Source organism: Uloborus diversus, chromosome 2, assembly GCF_026930045.1.
Source record: "Uloborus diversus isolate 005 chromosome 2, Udiv.v.3.1, whole genome shotgun sequence".
Classification (NCBI taxonomy): Eukaryota; Metazoa; Arthropoda; class Arachnida; order Araneae; family Uloboridae; genus Uloborus; species Uloborus diversus.
Genome location: NC_072732.1, coordinates 162,393,659 through 162,413,516, shown reverse-complemented (window position 1 = coordinate 162,413,516; position 19,858 = coordinate 162,393,659). Strand labels below are relative to the sequence as shown.

At 35.2% G+C, this 19,858-nt stretch overlaps 3 protein-coding genes across 3 annotated transcripts in view; 1 reads left to right on the top strand and 2 right to left on the bottom strand.

The window, feature by feature from the left end:
• LOC129217464 (uncharacterized) overlaps positions 1-19,858 on the top strand; it is a 287,483-nt gene that overhangs the window by 186,310 nt on the left and 81,315 nt on the right. The gene's annotated exons all lie outside the window — the stretch shown is intronic.
• On the bottom strand, positions 1,429-2,232 carry LOC129216638 (uncharacterized). Its single transcript, XM_054850855.1, has one exon. The coding sequence runs from the start codon at positions 2,230-2,232 to the stop codon at positions 1,429-1,431; it is 804 nt and encodes a 267-aa protein (XP_054706830.1).
• Positions 13,362-13,997, bottom strand: LOC129216637 (uncharacterized). Its single transcript, XM_054850853.1, has one exon. It carries the CDS (start codon positions 13,995-13,997, stop codon positions 13,362-13,364), a length of 636 nt encoding a protein of 211 aa, XP_054706828.1.

Genomic DNA, 19,858 nt, shown 5'->3' with positions numbered 1-19,858 from the left:
AGGTTTAGGGAAGCTTAACAGGGCAGTATTGGCCAGATCTTGCTTGCACTTCTCAAACTGGTGTTTCGCTTCTTCAGTCCAGAGAACTTTTCGTTTCTTTTTTCTTCGCTCCTTTCAGGAACTCATGCATAAGTGCTTTGTTCTTTGCAGCGTCTTTAAGGTATCTTCGGTAGAAGTTTAGCATGCCAAGAAAGGTTCGTAGCTCTTGGAGGGTGTCAGGTAATTTATAATTTAGAATAACTTCAACCTTCTCCAGAAGAGGACGGGAACCAACTGGTGTAATTAGGTATCCTAAAAATTCGATTTCCTTTACCCCGAACACAGATTTTGCGACATTGATGCACATGCCATACTTGTCCAACCTTTCAAACACCAACTTTAGGTGTTGTCGATGTTCTTCGTCAGATGACGAGGCAATTAATACATCGTCCAAGTATGCGAACAAGAAGTCAAGTCCTTGAAAGACCTCATTTATAAAACGCTGAAAGCTTGAAGGGGCATTTTTAAGACCGAAGCTCATGACATTGAACTCAAACAATCCAAAAGGAGTGATGATTGCTGTCTTGGGCTTGTCTTCTTCGACTATGGGGATCTGATAGTATGCTTTAAAAAGGTCAAGCTTCGAGAAGATTGATTTTCCTCCTAATATGAAGTGAAAATCTTCTATACGTGGTATTGGATACCGATCAGGAATTGTCTGCGCATTTAATCTCCGATAGTCTCCGCATGGTCTGAGAGTTCCGTCTTTTTTAGTTACAATATGTAAAGGACTAGCCCAGGGTGATTGTGATGGCCTGATGATGTTGTTTTCCAACATGAATTGAAATTCTTGTTTTGCAAGGTGCAATTTTTTAGCATCAAGTTGTCTTGCTCGAGAAAATACAGGGGGTCCTTTAGTAGCTATGAAATGCTGCACGTTATGTTTAACATTTTTATTTATTAAATTGGGCTTGGTTATATTAGGATATTGCTTTAACAGGTCTGAATACTTTACGGTGTCAGTTAAAGTGCCTATTATATTTTCTGTAGAAACAGACAGTACTGCACTACGAATTGTTAAATTTGTGACGCCATCAATTAGTCGTTTGCCATGTATGTCAATAAGCAATTTAAATTTATTCAAAAAATCGGCACCTAATATACCTTTACTTACTTTGGCTACGATAAAAGGCCACTGGAATGGGCGTCTCAGTCCTAGGTCAAGAGAGAGAACTTTTATTCCGAATGTTGGAATTTCAGTTCCGTAGCTGCATACAGCTTATAAGTGGAAGAATCCTTAGTACCCGAATCGGCAGGTAAAAGGGAAACGTCCGCTCCACTATCGACGAAAAATCTAAGTCCAGATTTCTTGTCTTTCACGAAGTCTGAAGTTGCGACAATCATTTTCATACTTGGCAGCAGAGCTTGCCGCGGATTCCACTGCATCCTTTAGTTTTCCGATTGCTTCCAGTTGCATGGAGGCTTGCATTTTTCTGGTCGACACTGCTTCCCAAATCGATAATGATAGAAGCAAAATTTCCCATTAGGATCAAAACGTCTCTTTGATCGGGATCTGCTTCGTCTCCCGTTGTTTTGGCTACGATGGGGACTGCGATGTCTGGCTAGAAGGCTTAAACTGGCGATCTGATATTCCAATGAGGAAATTTTCGCTAGTAGTGTCTCATATGGCGGTGGTGTTGGCGCTTCAATTTTCGCTAACTCGCAGCTAGGAGTCATTTCTGCGATCCTGTCAGCCATTGCTGCAAGTTTTTCCGTGCTTTCCTCGCTGACTATAAGAATATTTTTTATTCTGTCAGGCATTTTCTCTAACCATAAGGTGCGAAGCACTTTATCGGAAATGTCCTCTGCATCTCCAAGAGATCGCATCCGGCGAAGCAATTGACTGGGTTTCATATCACCCAACTCCAGTCCATTAACCAATTGCTGAATTCTTTTAGTTTCACTTTCCTTGAAAGTGCTCAGCAGTCTTTCTTTCGCCGCTGTATATTTATTGGCTGTATCATCTTTGATGATATCCCAAATGTTCTCTATAAATTTGGGTTCGAGCTGAGCGACGAGGTAATTAAAACGAGTTTCCTCGCTGGAGATTCCACTTATCTTATTTTGGGCCTCGACAGTGAAAAACCACATCTCTGGCTTTTCCACCCAAAACGGAGGAATTTTCACACTAACTTTGTTAGCTTCCATGGCTGAGATGACCGTTTGTGGTTGGGTTTGATCTTGAGGCATCATCATTCTATAACTTAAGATTGGAAATTACATAAAGAGAAAGTCCAAAGGTCACCAATGTTAGCTACCACTACGGTAGCGAGAAGATTGAATGTCGGTTGCGTGCATAATAAAAAATTATATTTCCTTGGATAATCAATTTATTAAGTCATCCTCGTGGCTCACAAGCTTACAAGGTACCAATCGTTCCTCGTGCCATTTTCATTCTCACAACAACGACTCCGTTACACTGGCAGTCAAGATACAAATCATCGATGAGAACAATTTGGTTACAAAAAATAAAATATATAAAATGAATTCTAATAATTATACAAATACTTTAAATAATTCAATTTTTACATCACATAACACATTCCATATTTTAAAATATTTATTATTGATGTTTACTATTTTATAATTAAATTTATGAACAGATAAGATTTTAAAATCGATTGCAAGTTTCATTTCATCTCATGCAATTTCTTTTGACTGGTGCAGCCATCAGCGGGACTTATAATAACTTTACTTGTTAGATTTATATTATTGATTTGTCCCAACATAACAACCTTTTTTTGATGCAGAAAAAAAATTCTTTCGGACGAAATAGAAGGTAATCGGTATGCAAAATATTTAACCCCTATTATAGGTAATTTACGTAAAATTTTAGCGTCAAAATTTAATTACACAAATACTAATTCGAAATTCAAAAAAAAAAAAAAACTCCGGTGCAAACCCCCGGGCTCGAAGTAGTTTTGTACGAAATTTCAAGACTTTAGGTTCTATGGGGTCTAATGGACGCGGCCCGGCCACAGACTTAATTTCACAATTTCCTTGACGTTACTTTTTTTTAATATATAGAAATACGAGAGGCAAAAGTCCTAATCCCGTATTTGAGTCTGAATACAACACATGTGACCACAGTTCCGATTAGAAAATTTTTTAAAATTTATTAATGAACCTCTCCAAAATTTAATGATGAACCTCTCCAAAATTTGAAGCTGGTTCGTCCTTGCTATATAATTCGGAAGTCTATTTTTATTTTCTAATCGAACAAAATCCATTTTTAAATACGTTTTTCATCATTCAATAGATGGCGCCACAAAGCAATTGTTTCCTGTAGTCAGTTGATAGACGATATATGATATAGAACTAAAATATTTCCTTCGGAAATTGCAAAATTTTAAATGTGTTTACGTTGACAAACATACATTTTTTTCTCTAAACAATTTTCTTACGAACAGTCATCGAAATAAAATGCATTGTGGGATTTGCTACACATACGTTCTGCAGTTTCGTTTCACTGCCCTTGTACTGTTATGAATGAAAAGTTACATCTACAGGCGCAAAGACGCTGAGTTTTGATTGGGATAGAGCGGTTCCCATCCGGTGGTTTGCGAACCCCTGGGGGTTCGCGAGAGGTTTTCAGAGGGTTCGCGAAAAAAATATTGTGATGGCCGAATTTTAACATAACTGTTTCTGATGAAAATTCATGCTCAAGCGGTTTCAAGCAAATTTTGCTCCTTTTTTATTCATTTGTCTCTCGCACATTTGATACTCTTAGCTTGAAAATATCTGCATACTTCCTGATATATTTTACATTTAAATAATGTAGTCAGTCATTGAAAAGTGCCGGTTTTAGCGCTTCCATTGACAATGATAGATGTCTGCCCTGAAGCCATGCTGAAAAAAAAGATCTACTTATGAATACAATGTCCTCAGATGAAAGAATTTGAAACCGTTCGTTTCCTCAGAAACTTTTGATCGGAAAGATTGAATAACTTGATGAAAATATTACATGGAGAATGGAACATATACAAGCGTCTAAAATATTTTTATGTTTAGTTTCTTTACCATTTGAGTCTGACGAAGAGCTCTTCTCTTGTGTTGAGTCAAAAATGCAAAGAAGTGTGATCACGCTGTTGTTTGTTGCTATAATTTTCACATTACATAGACTACAATTTACTTCGAGCTTTATTGTTGAAAGAGGGAAAGAATGGCTAACAACCAAAAAATACACCTGGAAGTATGAAATATTAATTACTATAGAAAATTTTCGTGGGTGAAAGTTTGGCAGTGTGAGGTTTATGCAGTTTAAAAAAAAATCTACGGAATTTAACCATACAACTTAATTTGCGCTATATGTAAATAAGGAACTTATGAAATTTGTGTAGAAAATTTCTCTTGTAGAGAGTGAGCTTAACTATATTTTTTAGTTAAATATTACCTTTTGTGTAAAAATTAGAGTAAATACGTTTATTGAAAATAGATGCTTCTATTGTTTTCAATATACCCAGTTTACTCCGCACTTAAAGCATAATTACAGGAATCTTCAGCAATCAAACGATTAATGTAAGCAGTAAATCTTTATCAAACAGCTAGGCTCGTAGTCCTTTTCAAGAAGACTTAAACCTAGATCATTCTCATTTTACTGAAAAAAAAATGTTCATTTAAATAATCTGAGAGTTCCCTGAAAGGTACTTTAAAGATCATTCTTTAATTGACTTCTGATTTAGTGATAATAGAGATAAATGTACAGTAGGAGTCAAACTTTTTTTTTTTTTTTTTTTTTTTTTTTTTTTTTTTTTTTTTTTTTTTTTTTTGAGCCTCTTTGTTCCACAAATATCCCATTTTCATAATTTTTTCAAAGTTGATTGAAGCTCAACACAGAATAATCAGTATTTATTTTTTGGTGAATTTGTTTTGCATTCATTTTTTAGCGATCATTTTAGCTCGTAGAAATATTTGTAATTCTATATTTTGCAATTATGCTTCGTTCTTGATCTAAATTATGGAGCATCACCAAACTATAAAAACAAAATCTCCCAAAATTTTATTCTCTGTGTGTGTGAGCGCGTGTTTTTTTTTTTTTTTTTTTTTTCCTTGCTTGTTATTTATTACTTAGTGCCCCAGGGGTTCGCCAACTTCTTTCGGAGTTTGTAAGGGGTTCGCCAGGGGGGAAAAGTTGGGAGCCGCTGGGATAAAATATCTTCATGAAAAATTTATGGTGATGTAAAATAAATGAATAAATACGCAATATTTGCTATGTTTGAGGTTTTGTGCTGAAAAACATTTCGGTTTTTACGTTTCAGGCTAATGATTTGATTTTTTAATTTATTTTTTTATTTATTTTTCTACGTTTGTCAGTGTAACGATTCGTATTAAACAGGAGAAAAAAGCTGCAGAAAGCACAGAAAAAAGACGGAATTATAAGTACTCTCATATATATATATATATATATATATATATATATATATATATATATATATATATATATATATATAATAGTTAATTCACTGATCGATTAACGCTCTGACGTCATGAACAATAAAACTCGCGCCATACCATGATAATTTGATAATATTTTTCGGCAATGTGTGATATGCAGGGAAATGCTGTTTCTTGACAAGGCAGAGCTGGATTCGGCAACTTTACTGTTTTACTGGTAAGATTAATTTTAAGAGAATGAAGAAACGAAAAAGTGGTTAACAATGAATGCTATCTGTTGTCGCCGTAGATGGCATTTTTTGAAGAAACAGTGCCTTTACCCTGACGAGAATACCTTCCGTAACAAATTTTACACTTGGATAGTTGATTTGGGTAAAAAAAAAATTTTGAGGTCCGTATCCGTAACCGCGGATCTTGACACTAATGATCCGGATGCGCGGATCTGCTTTTTAACAATCCGGCACATCACTAGAAAGAACCATAACGGCATACGCTGTGAATGTAATATTTATGATAAGTGAATGGGTGCAAATGGCCCATAATAACTGGAGCTTTATTACCGCATCCAAATTACCTTTTTTTTTATTTTATTTTATTTCATTTTATTTTATTTATTTATTTATTTTTTTATTTTTTTATGGATGGGCCGCGCATTACCGTCTAAAATGTCACCAATCATAATACGATGGGTTCGAATTTGTTCTCCATTTCCATTCAGTACCATTTGTAGACACAAGAAACCCAACGAGTAACGTAGTGGAGAGTGTTGTACCCTTGGGATGTTTGTACCTTGGGACACTGCCAATTTCTAAGGATTTATTTTCAGCAGCCGTGTTTTTGTAATCTCTAATAGTAACCTTCACCACTCAATGGAGCCATAGCAAAAATCAGCATTAAATGAATAAAATTGACGATTTAGTGAGACAAAGAAAATTTCATGACTCCAAAGTAAATATTTTCTTCATTTTTACTTCATTTTCTGTCTTTGTATTTCGAAATTTAATCAACTGAATTTTATTTTGTAATAAAATAGAAGTACTTGAAATATTTTGCTTATGAGAAAATAATGATAGTGCATCTAGACTGAGCATCATTTTGATTTTCTTAAACCACGTGGTGATAGTACCTTGGAACAGCCAAATATTTTGTACCTTAGGACACGTTCTAAGGTACAACATATGCATGGTTCTTAATAACTAAAATATTTTTTGGAACATGGAACAATGTTCTAATCTTATGTAGTCTTCTAAATAAATTTAATGCAAGTATATGGCTGTTTCCTGAATCATGAAGACTTTCCCATAGTACAACAGAATGTGTCCCCAGGTACGATAGGATGTTGTACCTTAGGACAACTTGGAATTTTACTTTAAATGGCTGGCAATATTTTATTTTTAAACTATCTGAATTTTAAAAAATATATTGCAAGGAAGCATGTTGGGGTATTTTAATATGACTTTTGGATTTTAAATTTGATTCCAATAATTGCCGTTAAAAATGAAAATATGAAAAGTGGCCAAAGGTACAACACTCTCCCCTATTACCACAATTTGTGATTGCCAAAAACATAACTTGAATTTAAGGCTTCAAAATTCAAATGAATGCAAGGGGCTGGATGCTGGATTTAACAATGGATGTGGCAACACCAATGTTGCGTCTGGCTGGATGCCGTGAATACTGGTTAATTTTCCTCCCTTTTTACTTCCTTTTACAAAAAAGGAAGTATTGTATTCGCGAAAAAATTTTCACTCAAAAATCGCCCTTAATTTCCATTTTGCTCACCCCCAAATGAATGTTGAGTTTTTTTTTCGATTCGACCACATGCGGAAAAGTGCCTAAGAATGTATAGACACGCGAAATATCCATTTTGACCATCACCGAGGTAATTACAACGACTTTTCTCGTGACGTCTGTATGTATGTGCGTATGTGTGTATGTGCGTATGTGCGTATGTGCGTATGTGCGTATGTATCTCGCATAACTCAAAAATGGTATGTCCTAGAGAGTTGAAATTTGGTACATAGACTCGTAGTGGGGTCTAGTTGTGCACCTCCCCTTTTGGTTGCTTTCGGATGTTCCTAAGGGGGTCTTTTGCACCTTTTTGGGGGGAAATCATTGTTAATATCAATGCAAACTTAAGTGGTGTTATAATTTGGTAAACACTTGGTGACGTATCGCCAAGCTTTTGGTCGCCAAGTTTTTTCGCCAACTTGGCGACGATTTTTTTTTCTTCTAAGAGCGAACATCCGGATCTGATTAGCTATTTGGCCTATAAAACCCTCCTTAGGGCCCTCTAGTTTCTGGGGCCCTCGAAAATATTAGACTATGTAGAGAATTATACCAAAATATGACTTCGTTTTTTTTTACTTCCTTTTACAAAAAAGGAAGTATTGTATTCGCGACAAAATTTTTACTCAAAAATCGACCTTAATTTCCATTTTACTCACTCTTGAATGAATATTGAGATTTTAGTTAAAACGAGTTTTCTCGTGACGTCTGTATGTACGTTAGTATGTATGTGCGTATTTATGTCGCATAACTCAAGAACGGTATGTCCTAGAAAGTTGCAATTTGGTACGGAGACTCCTAGTGGAGTCTAGTTGTGCACCTCCCTTTTTGGTAGCATTCGGGTGTTTCTAAAGGGATCTTTTGACCCTTTTGGGGGGGGGGAATCATTGCTAATTTCGGTGTAAACTCATGCGGTGTTATAATTTGGTGGACATTTGGCGATATATCGCCTGTCTTCTTCGCCAAAAAACTTGGCGATTTTTTTTTTAATTTTTCTATTTGGCCACTGTTGGTGAAAGAATGGGTAAACTATTGAATCACATTAAAATTGCCAGTAATGGGGAAATGACATTAAATTGGAGTAAAAGGAAGTCATGTGATTCACACATCAGCTCGTTTTATTTTACAATCAAGATGATGTAATATTTGTCTTTTGTTTATTTTGAATTACAATGGTGCAAGAACTTCTATCAACATATTTTACGTTCACAGCTGACTGTTTTATTTAAAATGTAAGGTACACGATTTCATTTTCAGCACAGAAATTTGAATGTAAGAAAATTTTGACACAATTATTATCACATCTTTGTAATTAAAGAGGTCAAAAATGAAGAAAACACTTACTGTGACTTAAAAGAATTTTTTATAGTACATTTTCTTATTATTGAACCTGAAGTTTCCTGACGTAGAAAAGTAAAACGCAGCATCTGCAAATTTTTCCTTTTTCTTTTTGCATTTTTTTCCCATTTATTATTTTTTAGCTTTATTGTACAAGCTTTGGTTTCCGCTGGAAAAAAAGCACGATAAAAAGTAAAATTCCCATTTCGCTATTCCTAGTGGGGAATTGAAAACGTGTATCTTCAAATATCTTAAAAACTGACTTCTGCAAATACTTCTAATATATTTTCACCATAAAATCATCTAAGAATGCATTGTAACTCAAAAAACTTGCATATTTCGATCACTGACATTCAAGTTTTAAGAAAGTATCTTAATGTGTTCTTCAGGTATTTAAAAAAATTGAATGCATCAACGGAGCGCCATTTTGAACGTTTGCATAGGAACAATAAATATGAATGAGGCTGGTTCACTGTGATGCGTTTCTTTGGGGGAATTTAAATTTTTATCAGAATTTTTTTAAAGGATGAAGTCCTAAGATTTTTATAAACTTATTGCCAGGACTTCGTTTCCGTAAATCTGCCAACTTTTAAAATATTGATTCATTACTTGTGGATTAAATGATTCAAGGTTTTTTTTACTTCCGTTCCGTTGTTATTATTATCTTTTATTAAATCATATTGTAAGAAACGAATTCAATTTTCATAATTACTATCTTTAATTTATAAGAAATCGAACTTAATATAGTAAGATCAATAACTAATGATACTTTTTAAAAACTTGAAGGGATATTAATTACTAGTGGTGTGGTTATAAAAATAGTTCGTGTAATTTATTTTTATATATTGTAATGTAACCTTTCAGGGAATTGAATAAAATGACGGATTAATTTGACTTCGCCTATTTACATTTTTATCTTTTAAAGTCTTCTAAATAAATACTTTTCAAAACACATCTGACATTTGAAACCCGATTTCTTTTGTGTGGTTAAAACACCAAATTATTCTTCTGAAGGAAGCGTTAGATGGCGCCACCATTATTTAAATTTAAATGTTCCAATAACCAAGAAAGATATTTTATGAGCATAAAAGAAAAAACCGTTTACCCGCCAATGTTCCAAAAATGGAACATCATATTTTACTAAAAAATTTCCCAAGAAATAACGTTAAAATAAACAAGTTTTTTTAACACAGTTTAGTCTTATTTCAAAGTATTTTTTGATTTCCTGCTTGATTGTTTATATATTTTCAATTATTTATTGCGATTTTTCAAAGATGAGTGTTTTTTTAACTTTTTGCAACATTTTCTTCTAAAATTTACCAAAAATTGGCTTTTTCAGAAAATGTGATGATATTTATTATAGTTGTGAAAAATACTTTAATGTATGATTTTAAAATGCTTCTAGAAATGTACAATGATATTTCCAAAAGGTGTACCCCTTCAAAATAGCATGTTCCAATTTTGGAACATTGGCGCTTTTTAGACCGGGATCTGAAGGGGGTTGAGCATGCATGGAAAGGCTGACGCAATATTATTTCTGATTATTGTTACAGGCACGATTGTGATTATGAAACCACATGTCGTCGCTCCCCTGGATGGTCGAAAACCCCGGGGGAGGGGGGAAAGCAGTGGGGGAGCCGTTTACTAAAATGCTCATAACTCGCGAACTATTTGAGCTAAAACACTGAAAAAAGTGGCAATCGACGCAACAAAACAAGGGCTTCATAAAAGCCAAATATAATTATGAACCTATCTTTGTTGATTTTTGAGTAAAATTCCATTTTTTGCAAACAAGCAAAATTTTTTAATAAAATGCTCAAAACAAACTTTTTTTCACCAAAAGAAATTTTAAATCAAAATTGTTTGATTTTTTTTTTCAAATAAAGTCCTAAATATCTTTATTCAGTTTGTTAAAACTATTTAAGTACTGTTAACGCGTTGAAAATAAAATGACAGTAGCAAGCTCGAACACGATTTGCAGTATAGTTCCGTATCTGAAGGGGGTTTTGAGCACGCATGGAGACCTGACGCAAAATTATTTCTGATTAATGTCACAGGCACTATAGTGATTATGAAACCACATGTCGTCGCCCTCCTGGGTGGTCGACTACCCCGAGGGAGGGGGGAAAGCAGTGGGGGGAGCCGTTTGCTAAAACACTCATAACTCGCGAACTATTTGAAATAAAACACTGAAAATAGCAGTAATCGACGCAACAAAACAAGGGCTTCACAAAAGCTAAATATGACTATTATCATATCTTTGTTAGTTTCTGAGTAAAATTCTATTTTTCACAAACAAAATTTTGAATAAAATACGCATTTTTTTTTCTTCAAATTATCGAAATTATTTAACTGTTTAGGGAACCAATAAAATCTGAAATATCATTACCCAGTTTGTTTAAAATTACTTAATTATTATCAAAGCGTTGAAAAGTGAAATAAAAGCAAGCTCAAAAAGCATTTGAAGTAATTCACAAAAAAATAGTTTGCGGAATGTACCTTGAAGACTCGAGATAAACCAAAGAAAATTTTGTGGCTCTCCTGTTTTAGCGGTTTTATTTCGTAATATTATCAAAACAATGTCCCAGTTAAGTAATTACTTAATTATTTAACCTTTAACGCTATATAGCTGCTTAGTATGGGTCACAATGGCACTTTTTTAAAAATTAAGACATGCAAGTTTGCAAGTACGAAGTAATTACGGAAAGGATAAACTCTCAGGATAACCCTTTTTGCAGATTTTACACCTGAGTTATGAAACATAATGAGCGAGGCTATTGCCACATAAGCAGCATCAAAATTTCAGTAGAACGTTCAAGAAAATGTGAATAGTCTCTTATCCAGAGAAGTCCTGCAATGACAATGTCTTCAATAGCGACTGCAAAACAGCAAAAGAAAACCAAAAAAACATTTAACCTGGGAAATGTTAGCTAAAAAGTGCGATGTTAGTACATCTAAAAACCATTCCCATACAATAAGCCCAATGCTAGTAGGTTCATCAGAATGGTTCACTGAAGCAAAGCGAGAGGTCCGATTTCGTGAATGTAATTGAAAATGATACTTCTTGCAGCAAAACTCTAGAAGAAACACCCTATTTTAAGAACAAAGTTCAAGTTATCGATGAAATGACTCTGGTCCATAATGTCCCAAACACTACTTTCAAATGCAGCAAAGATTTTGCAGGTCTCCAAATGAAAAATAATAAAATTTTCTCTTAGTCAAACTACACGAGTGGACCTTAAACACGATCGGTACATCTCACTGTCGTTTTTATAACTTGAAAACCAGAAGTTCAGGAAAGTCTCCTTTGCTTATAAAAAAAAAACATCACTACGTACCAAACGAGTGGTTTCGTGTCATAGCCATTCCTGAAAATAAAAAGAAACCTTTAAAAGTACATTTCAGAGTATGTAATATGTAACATATCCGTTCCTGCATCCAATCAGCTTTTGGTGTCTGATAACTCTGAAAACGAAAATGAATATTATTTAAAATCTGAGAGCCAAGTAATAAATTTCTCTGAAATGCCCGAGTCCAACTAGGACGAAGCACGCAACAGACTATCTTCCTGCATATGATTCAGTGCAGAATAGGGGAAAAGTAACTAATAGTTTATAGATCAGAAACTAATGAATTCTTATTGGCAATCTCTGTTAAAAGATAGAGGTTGCCCTTTCATGTGCTGGTGTTGTGGAAAGGAAAAGAGCTTTAGGATGGCATCTATCTTCAGGAGCACTTACGGAAAAAAAAAACATCTAAAATTTTACAAGCTTTTCATCCATTTTCCGACTGCGATTCAACAAGTAAAATAGGAACAAAAAAGTATGCTTTCTCTTTACCAAAAAAGTCGGAAACTTTTTTGTACACTAGAGTTATCATTAAAACAATATCTGAGTGCTTCAGAATTTCAACTGTTAGAAGTTGTATTATAAAAAAAATTGTCAAGAAAACAAGTATTTCTTGCGAATGCAACCATTACACACAATAATTTATTGTCATTTCCATCAGAAATAAATATAATATCAGCTCTCTACCATGCTCCTGCAGTCTTTCCAACATGTGCTAAGAAGTATTGCTCAACTGTACTATTGAAACAATTCCCTTGTACCTTAGCAGTGCCTTTAGATGTAACCAAGTTTGGGTTTCACTGGAATGAAAATAAAACAATAAAGCCCCACACCTTATGATACAGTCAGTGTTACCAGAGAGTTTAATTCCACCCTGCGCAGGCAAGAACTGTAAATAATCTTGTAAATGTTTTATTAATAATTCATCTTTCTGTAAATACTGTGCTATTAAGGCTAAAGCAAAAACCCATAAACTACAAAATACTCGGAAGAGAACGATTCAACAGAACAATTACAAGTCAACAAAAAAGAGTATGATCCAGCTTTCAGAATTTCTGATATATTAATGCTTTATGTATGCATATTGTGTTGCGCGTCAAAGCAAGTTTCTAAATTCAAAAACTCTTACCATGTATTTAACCTCTTCAACGCTTCCAAAAGTCGCGGGGCAATGAAATCATTTGTACTGTAGTCTTCAGATATTCCTTCGTGTAGAAATTGTGACACAAGCAATTTGGACAAACACTTGAACTTTTTAACTTAGAAAAATTTAATTATAGCACAATAAACTACAATGTTAGTTGCAAATAAAAACTTGGTAATTAATAAACACAACATAATGAAGATATCTGTGACGAACTCGCGCGAAATGTTAAGAACTGTGAACTATTACATACTGCGATAAGAACTGCGACGAGGTGCGCGAGTCCGGCTAATTTATCGAAACTTAACTACTCAGTTCAGTTCTTGGGCGTTTTCCATACTCCCCACCTTGAGTTCAGGGCTCAGGACTCCGGAACTCAAATTCAGTGCTGTCAGGCTAGGTGATGAACTGGTGGTGGTGCAACACAAATCCTCAAGAACAGTCACAGGAGGGGGTTTTAACTTTTGAAGCTCACAAGATGACACTGCTCCCAACTCCAGAGAACACAACTTTTTAACAGGACGAATGAAGACACCCGTTTTTGTCTTGACTTTAGCAACTCGCACACATCCATCCTTACTTGTGAACACTTCTAGAACTTTTCCGAGTGGCCAGTCAATTCTTTTACAGTTATCTGTCCACACTATAACTAAATCACCAACTTTTAGAACTGGAGAATTATTTTTATTAGTCACAGGTTGTCGCAACTGTCCGAGATATTCCACTCGAAATCTCGAACGGAGATCTTTTCGTATTTTCTGTGTATACGCGTGACGTTTATTTAATTTCTGATGATCCAACGCATCTAAGTCTGGAACACCGATTTCTCTAATCTCTTGCAAAAACATAGAAGGTGTAATCGGGGTAAGATCTTGAACGTCATCACTAACGTAAGTCAACGGTCGCGAATTTATGATACTCTCACAGTCGCAGAGGACTGTTAACATCTCTTCATAATTCAACGATGTTCGACCCAAAACTTTTCTTAAAATTCTCTTCAAAACTCCTACTAACCTTTCCCAAAATCCTCCCCACCAGGGAGCAGAAGGGGGGATAAAAATCCAAGCAATAGAAGAAGCAGTAGTTTCATCTTGAATCTTTTTCCAATCAATCTTGCTTAATTGATTTTTTGCGCCAACGAAGTTCTTACCGTTATCGGAATAGATAATTGACGGTCTGCCTCTTCTCGCGATGAATCTCCTCAACCCCAAAAGAAAGTTATCTGTAGACACTGAAGTCAACATCTCAAAATGAACAGCTCTAAAAACAGCACAGGTGAAAATCAAAATCCAAACCTTTGAGTTATCTTTGAGGATCAAGGGTCCTGCTAGGTCTATTCCTAGAATTTCGAAAACTGATGCATCTTTTACACGATTTTCCGGTAAAACACTTTCCTGAACTTCGGGCGGTTTAGAGTTGAATCTTCGACACACAATACAGGACTTGATTGCCTTCTTAATGGTTTTCCGGCTCTTCAAAATCCAGTACTTTTCTCGAAGCGCTGACATAAGCAGTTGTACGCCACAATGTCCTAACTCTTTATGTTTCCACCGAATGAGACTAAGGACAACCGGGTGTTCGGAGGGAAGTACAACTGGAAGCCGAAAATGCATGTCATCATCTCTAAAAAATATCTTCGTTTTCACTCGAATCAAGGCATCGTCGCCTACGATCGTATTGATCGATCTTAATCTTGCGTCAGGATTTCTTCCAAAAGCTTCTGATTGAATCTGCTTTAAAATTACTTGTTCAGCCTTTTGAAGCTCTTTACTGTCAAGAATACCAAATCTTCTATCTTTTTTGGATTTTTTACAATTTTCTACAAATCTGTAAATCCAAGCGGTGATTCGTAGTAGTTTAACGTAAGAAGAATATCTGTAGTAGTATTTTCCCTTATCTTCGGAGTTGGTAGCTGTGATTATAACTTTCTTCTTTTCTGCGTTCACTACTTCCATGTCAGGCAGAAATTCGTCTTTCGGCCAATATTCGGCAGATCTCTTCAACCAGTCTGGTCCACACAGCCATTCCGTACGCAATAGCTTTCCTAAGGTACATCCTCGGGACGGAATGTCAGCTACGTTCATTACTCCTGGTACGAATCTCCACTGTTCAATTTTTGTCAGTCTTCTGATTTCTTGAACACGATTTTCTACGAATGTTGCCCACGGGCCTTCCTTTTTTATCCAAAATAGCACATCCATAGAATCTGACCAAAAGACAGTTTTTACGGCTTCGAGACGTAAGTCACATATGATGGTGTTTGCTAATCTAGCTCCAATCGAACAAGCTAAAAGTTCAAGACGAGGAATCGTAATCTTTTTTAAAGGAGCAACTCTAGCTCTAGCGGCAATCAAATGACAAGTTACTGGGGATCCAACCTGTTCCACTCTAAAATATATGCACGTAGCATAAGATGTCTTGCAAGCATCACAAAAAATGTGTAAAGTTATGTCTTTAAGAGTAAATGGCAATTTGGATAAACGTCGGGATATTTTTAGACTGTACAATTTTGCAATCTCATTTTTTCACTTTTCGAAACGCTTCACTAATTCATCGGGAAGCCGAGAATCCCACGAAGCTTTGATTTTCCAACATTCTTGTAAAATTATTTTGGGTATCAAAGTTATTGGGCAAGTAAAACCAATCGGATCAAAAATTTGATGTGTAACGGACAAAATAGTTCTTTTTGTGATTGGTCCATCTATTGTTATTTTTCTGACATCGCACGACAGCGTGTCTTCCGCTGTGTTCAACAAAAGTCCTAAAACCGACACCGGTTCACTATTTTCCAAGTTAGCGATTTCAGGAATTAATGCATTACTTTGCCAACCTCTGAGATCAAATTTTGCGGAAGACAAAAGTCTACAAGAATGTTCACGGAAATTTTCTAATTCTGCTACGCTGTCCACGCTGGCCACACAATTATCCACATAAAGAGAATCTCTAAGTTTTTGAGCAATTTCTTTAAGTTCATCTGGGGCTTGATCGAGATGGTAAGCAAGTGTACCGGCCAGAAGAAAAGGGCTGCAACTTACGCCAAAAACGACATGAGCGTGGCGATAAATTAGGGTCTTTTCTGGATTGCCCTCTGCCCACCACAGAAAACGCAAAAAATCCCTATCGGCTGATTGCAAAGCTATCTGTAAAAAAGCTCGACGAATGTCAGCAACCACCCCAAACTTTCCAATCCTGAAACGGTTCAAGATTGTAGGGATCAATTCTATAAAATTAGGCCCTTTCTCGATACAATCATTAAGAGATAAACCTCCTGGTAAATGAGCGGATCCGTCAAAAACTGGACGAATTCTAGTAGTCGAACTTTCCTTAATTACTGCTCTGTGTGGGAGATAATGAGAAGCAGTTTCAATTTTATTTTCAGAAATTGGAATCTTTTCTATTATTCCCTCTGTTTCCCATTCACAAAAGACCTTTTTATAATCCCCTAAGTTTCCTGTGTACTTTAGATTTTTTACCGTCTTTTTCAAACGTTTTTCCGCTAAATTTTTATGATCATTTAGCAAATGAGGATCTTTTACCCACGGTAAAGAAACAATATATCTCCCATCCTCTTGCCTGCCTATTGTATCTCTAAAATGCTTTAACGCCAATTCTTGGGCTTCTTGTTTATTTATTTTCTCACTTGGATCAAGAATTCCCAAAGAATCTAAATTCCACAAATCATTTATTTTAGCGTCATTAACATGAAGAGATAACAGTAACAGTGAATTATCTACGTTAGCTTTATTTGAGTCTTTTCCCATGAGTGTCCATCCCAACTTAGTTTTAACAGCGACTAAACCGTTCGAAAAATGTCTGATTCCATTCGTGTATAATTTATCCGCTATATCCGCTCCTAACAACATGTGTATTTCATTATTATTTTCTTCATACAAACATTTTTTACCCATAGCCGATATATCACTCAAAAATATACCAGCCCGCTTCAAAGTTTTAATACACCGACCTGTCTTAGCCTTCGGAATAAATGCGCAAATTTTCTTCTGATCCATTACTTCAACTTTAAAACTATGCTTCCGATCAAGACTACTCAAGAGCACAGAATAACGATTATGCTGTTCTGTAGTTTCTATCCCTCCAAAAAGCCCATGCTTAACAATTTCAGTTCCCGAACTCTTTAACCCCATTTTATTTGCAGCAAATTCCGAAATGTAACTTTTTTGTGACCCTGAATCGACAATTACACGCAGTAAATGTTCTAAACCTTGATTTCGAATACGCACAATTAAAGTTTGCAAATAAACTTCATTCGACGAAGATTGGTTTGAGAGGACGGAATTTTCAGAAGGGACATTCTTATCTACGTTAAGTTTCTGCTTATATTTAGCAAAACACATCAAAGAAGAATGTTTTCCCTTACAGTGCTTACAATTTACGTTTGCTTTACAAAACCGAGAAATATGCTTCCTAATTTCTAAGCACTTGAAACACGCTCCCTTTTTCATCAGGATATTTTTCCGTTCTTCTAGCGACAAATTACTAGCGGATTCACATTCAGAACTGAAATGGGTAAATGAATCACAGAATACGCATTTAATTTTTCCGGGATTTTCTATCTCATCGGTAGAAATCAGTTCAGACGCGGTAGCGATTTGTTTCCTTTTCTTCCTTGAATCATTTCTAACCCGGTTTTCGCCAGTGCTTTGCCTATGTGACGGGAAAATCTCGCTGGGGGAAATTTGATTTATGTTAACTGACATAATATGCATTGCTCTTTCTCGCGACATCAAAGATTTTGACAGAAAATCAAGTAAGTTTGTCAGATTTGAATGGGTATTACTTTCTAATTTGCTATATTCTAAAACTAAATCCGCAGGAAGGATTTTTAATTGCAGGGGGCATAATACACTAGTATAATTTTCCGATGACAAACCTAATGCTTCTAAACACCGTATTTGCGTTGTACAGTTGTCATAAAATCTTCGAAATGCACGAACATCATTAGAGTCTCTAAGAGGTTGCATATTGATGATATTATTCATATGAGCACTAATTAATAAATCAATTTCAGCATATCTGTCCTTCAATGCTTTTATCGCGTTTTCATAGTTTTCAGCTGTAATTGGAAAACCTTCAACTGTGTTCATGGCAGTTCCACCTAAATACGCCTTTAAGTAGTTGAATTTGTCAACATTATTCAAAAGTTCATTCTTATGTATCGCAGATTCAAAACTGTTCCAGAATGTTAACCATTGGCTCACATCTCCGTAAAACTTCGCGATAGTCAATTTCGGCAGTTTAACGCGTACAGTATTATTGCCGGGTGTTTCAAAGCTTCTGTTTTGATTATCGCTGATGCGACTCACTTCTAACGAATTCTGACGCATTTCATTAATTCGTTTAGTAGCTCGAAATTTCCAAACAGTCACTTTCTCGCGATATTCTTCGGAAGTTTCAATTTCTTTTTCGAGTTCGTCCGGTTCAAAATTATCTTCTAATTGTATATCTACAGCGCTCAGCATTTCAAATTTTAAAGTTAATATTTCTACAAGTTCTTCCACGACGTTTGAATCCACCTCACTCTTTGCCAATTCTGTTTCTAGCTTATTTACTGCTTTTGTTACAGCAGCTCGCATTACAGCACGCTTTTTACGTAAATTTTCTACACTTGCTTTTGACATTTTAGATTGAATATCTTCATTTGTTTTGGACATTTCAACAAAGTTCTTAACTTTTAAATACAAATCAAATAACTTCACTGCAGTCCCGGCAGGGATGCCATGTTGCGCTTCAAAGCAAGTTTCTAAATTCAAAAACTCTTACCATGTATTTAACCTCTTCAACGCTTCCAAAAGTCGCGGGGCAATGAAATCATTTGTACTGTAGTCTTCAGATATTCCTTCGTGTAGAAATTGTGACACAAGCAATTTGGACAAACACTTGAACTTTTTAACTTAGAAAAATTTAATTATAGCACAATAAACTACAATGTTAGTTGCAAATAAAAACTTGGTAATTAATAAACACAACATAATGAAGATATCTGTGACGAACCCGCGCGAAATGTTAAGAACTGTGAACTATTACATACTGCGATAAGAACTGCGACGAGGTGCGCGAGTCCGGCTAATTTATCGAAACTTAACTACTCAGTTCAGTTCAGTTCTTGGGCGTTTTCCATATATTGATATTCTGCAATTATTTTTTAATACGCATTATTTTACTAGTTTTATTTAAATAGTTTTTTTATAACTCTAGTGTATAATTTTATATTTATATTCGTTTTCATAAAAGCTCAAAGATGCTTCTCATTTTTTTATATTTATTTAGAACATATTATTTCTTGTATCATTGTTCTTTGTTGTGTAAATTATAAAACTGGATAATGATATTTCAGATTTTATTGGTTCCCTAAACAGTTAAATAATTTCGATAATTTGAAGAAAAAGAAATGCGTATTTTATTCAAAATTTTGCTTGTTTGTGAAAAATAGAATTTTACTCAGAAACTAACAAAAATATGATCATAGTCATATTTAGCTTTTATGAAGCCCTTGTTTTGTTGCGTCGATTGCCACTATTTTCAGTGTTTTATTTAAAATAGTTCGCGAGTTATGAGTGTTTTAGCAAACGGCTCCCCCCACTGCTTTCCCCCCCACCCCCGGGGTTGTCGACCACCCAGGAGGAGGACGACATGTGGTTTTGTAATCACTATAGTGCATGTGATATTAATCAGAAATAATTTTGCGTCAGGTCTCCATGCATACTCAAAACCCCCCTTCAGATACGGAACTATACTGCAAATCGTGTTCGAGCTTGCTACTGTCATTTTGTTTTTCAACGTGTTAACA

Coding starts and splice junctions, on each gene's coding strand:
- LOC129216638 (XM_054850855.1), bottom strand. CDS start 2,232: ATGATGCCTCAAGATCAAACCCAACCACAAACGGTCATCTCAGCCATG.
- LOC129216637 (XM_054850853.1), bottom strand. CDS start 13,997: ATGTTAACAGTCCTCTGCGACTGTGAGAGTATCATAAATTCGCGACCG.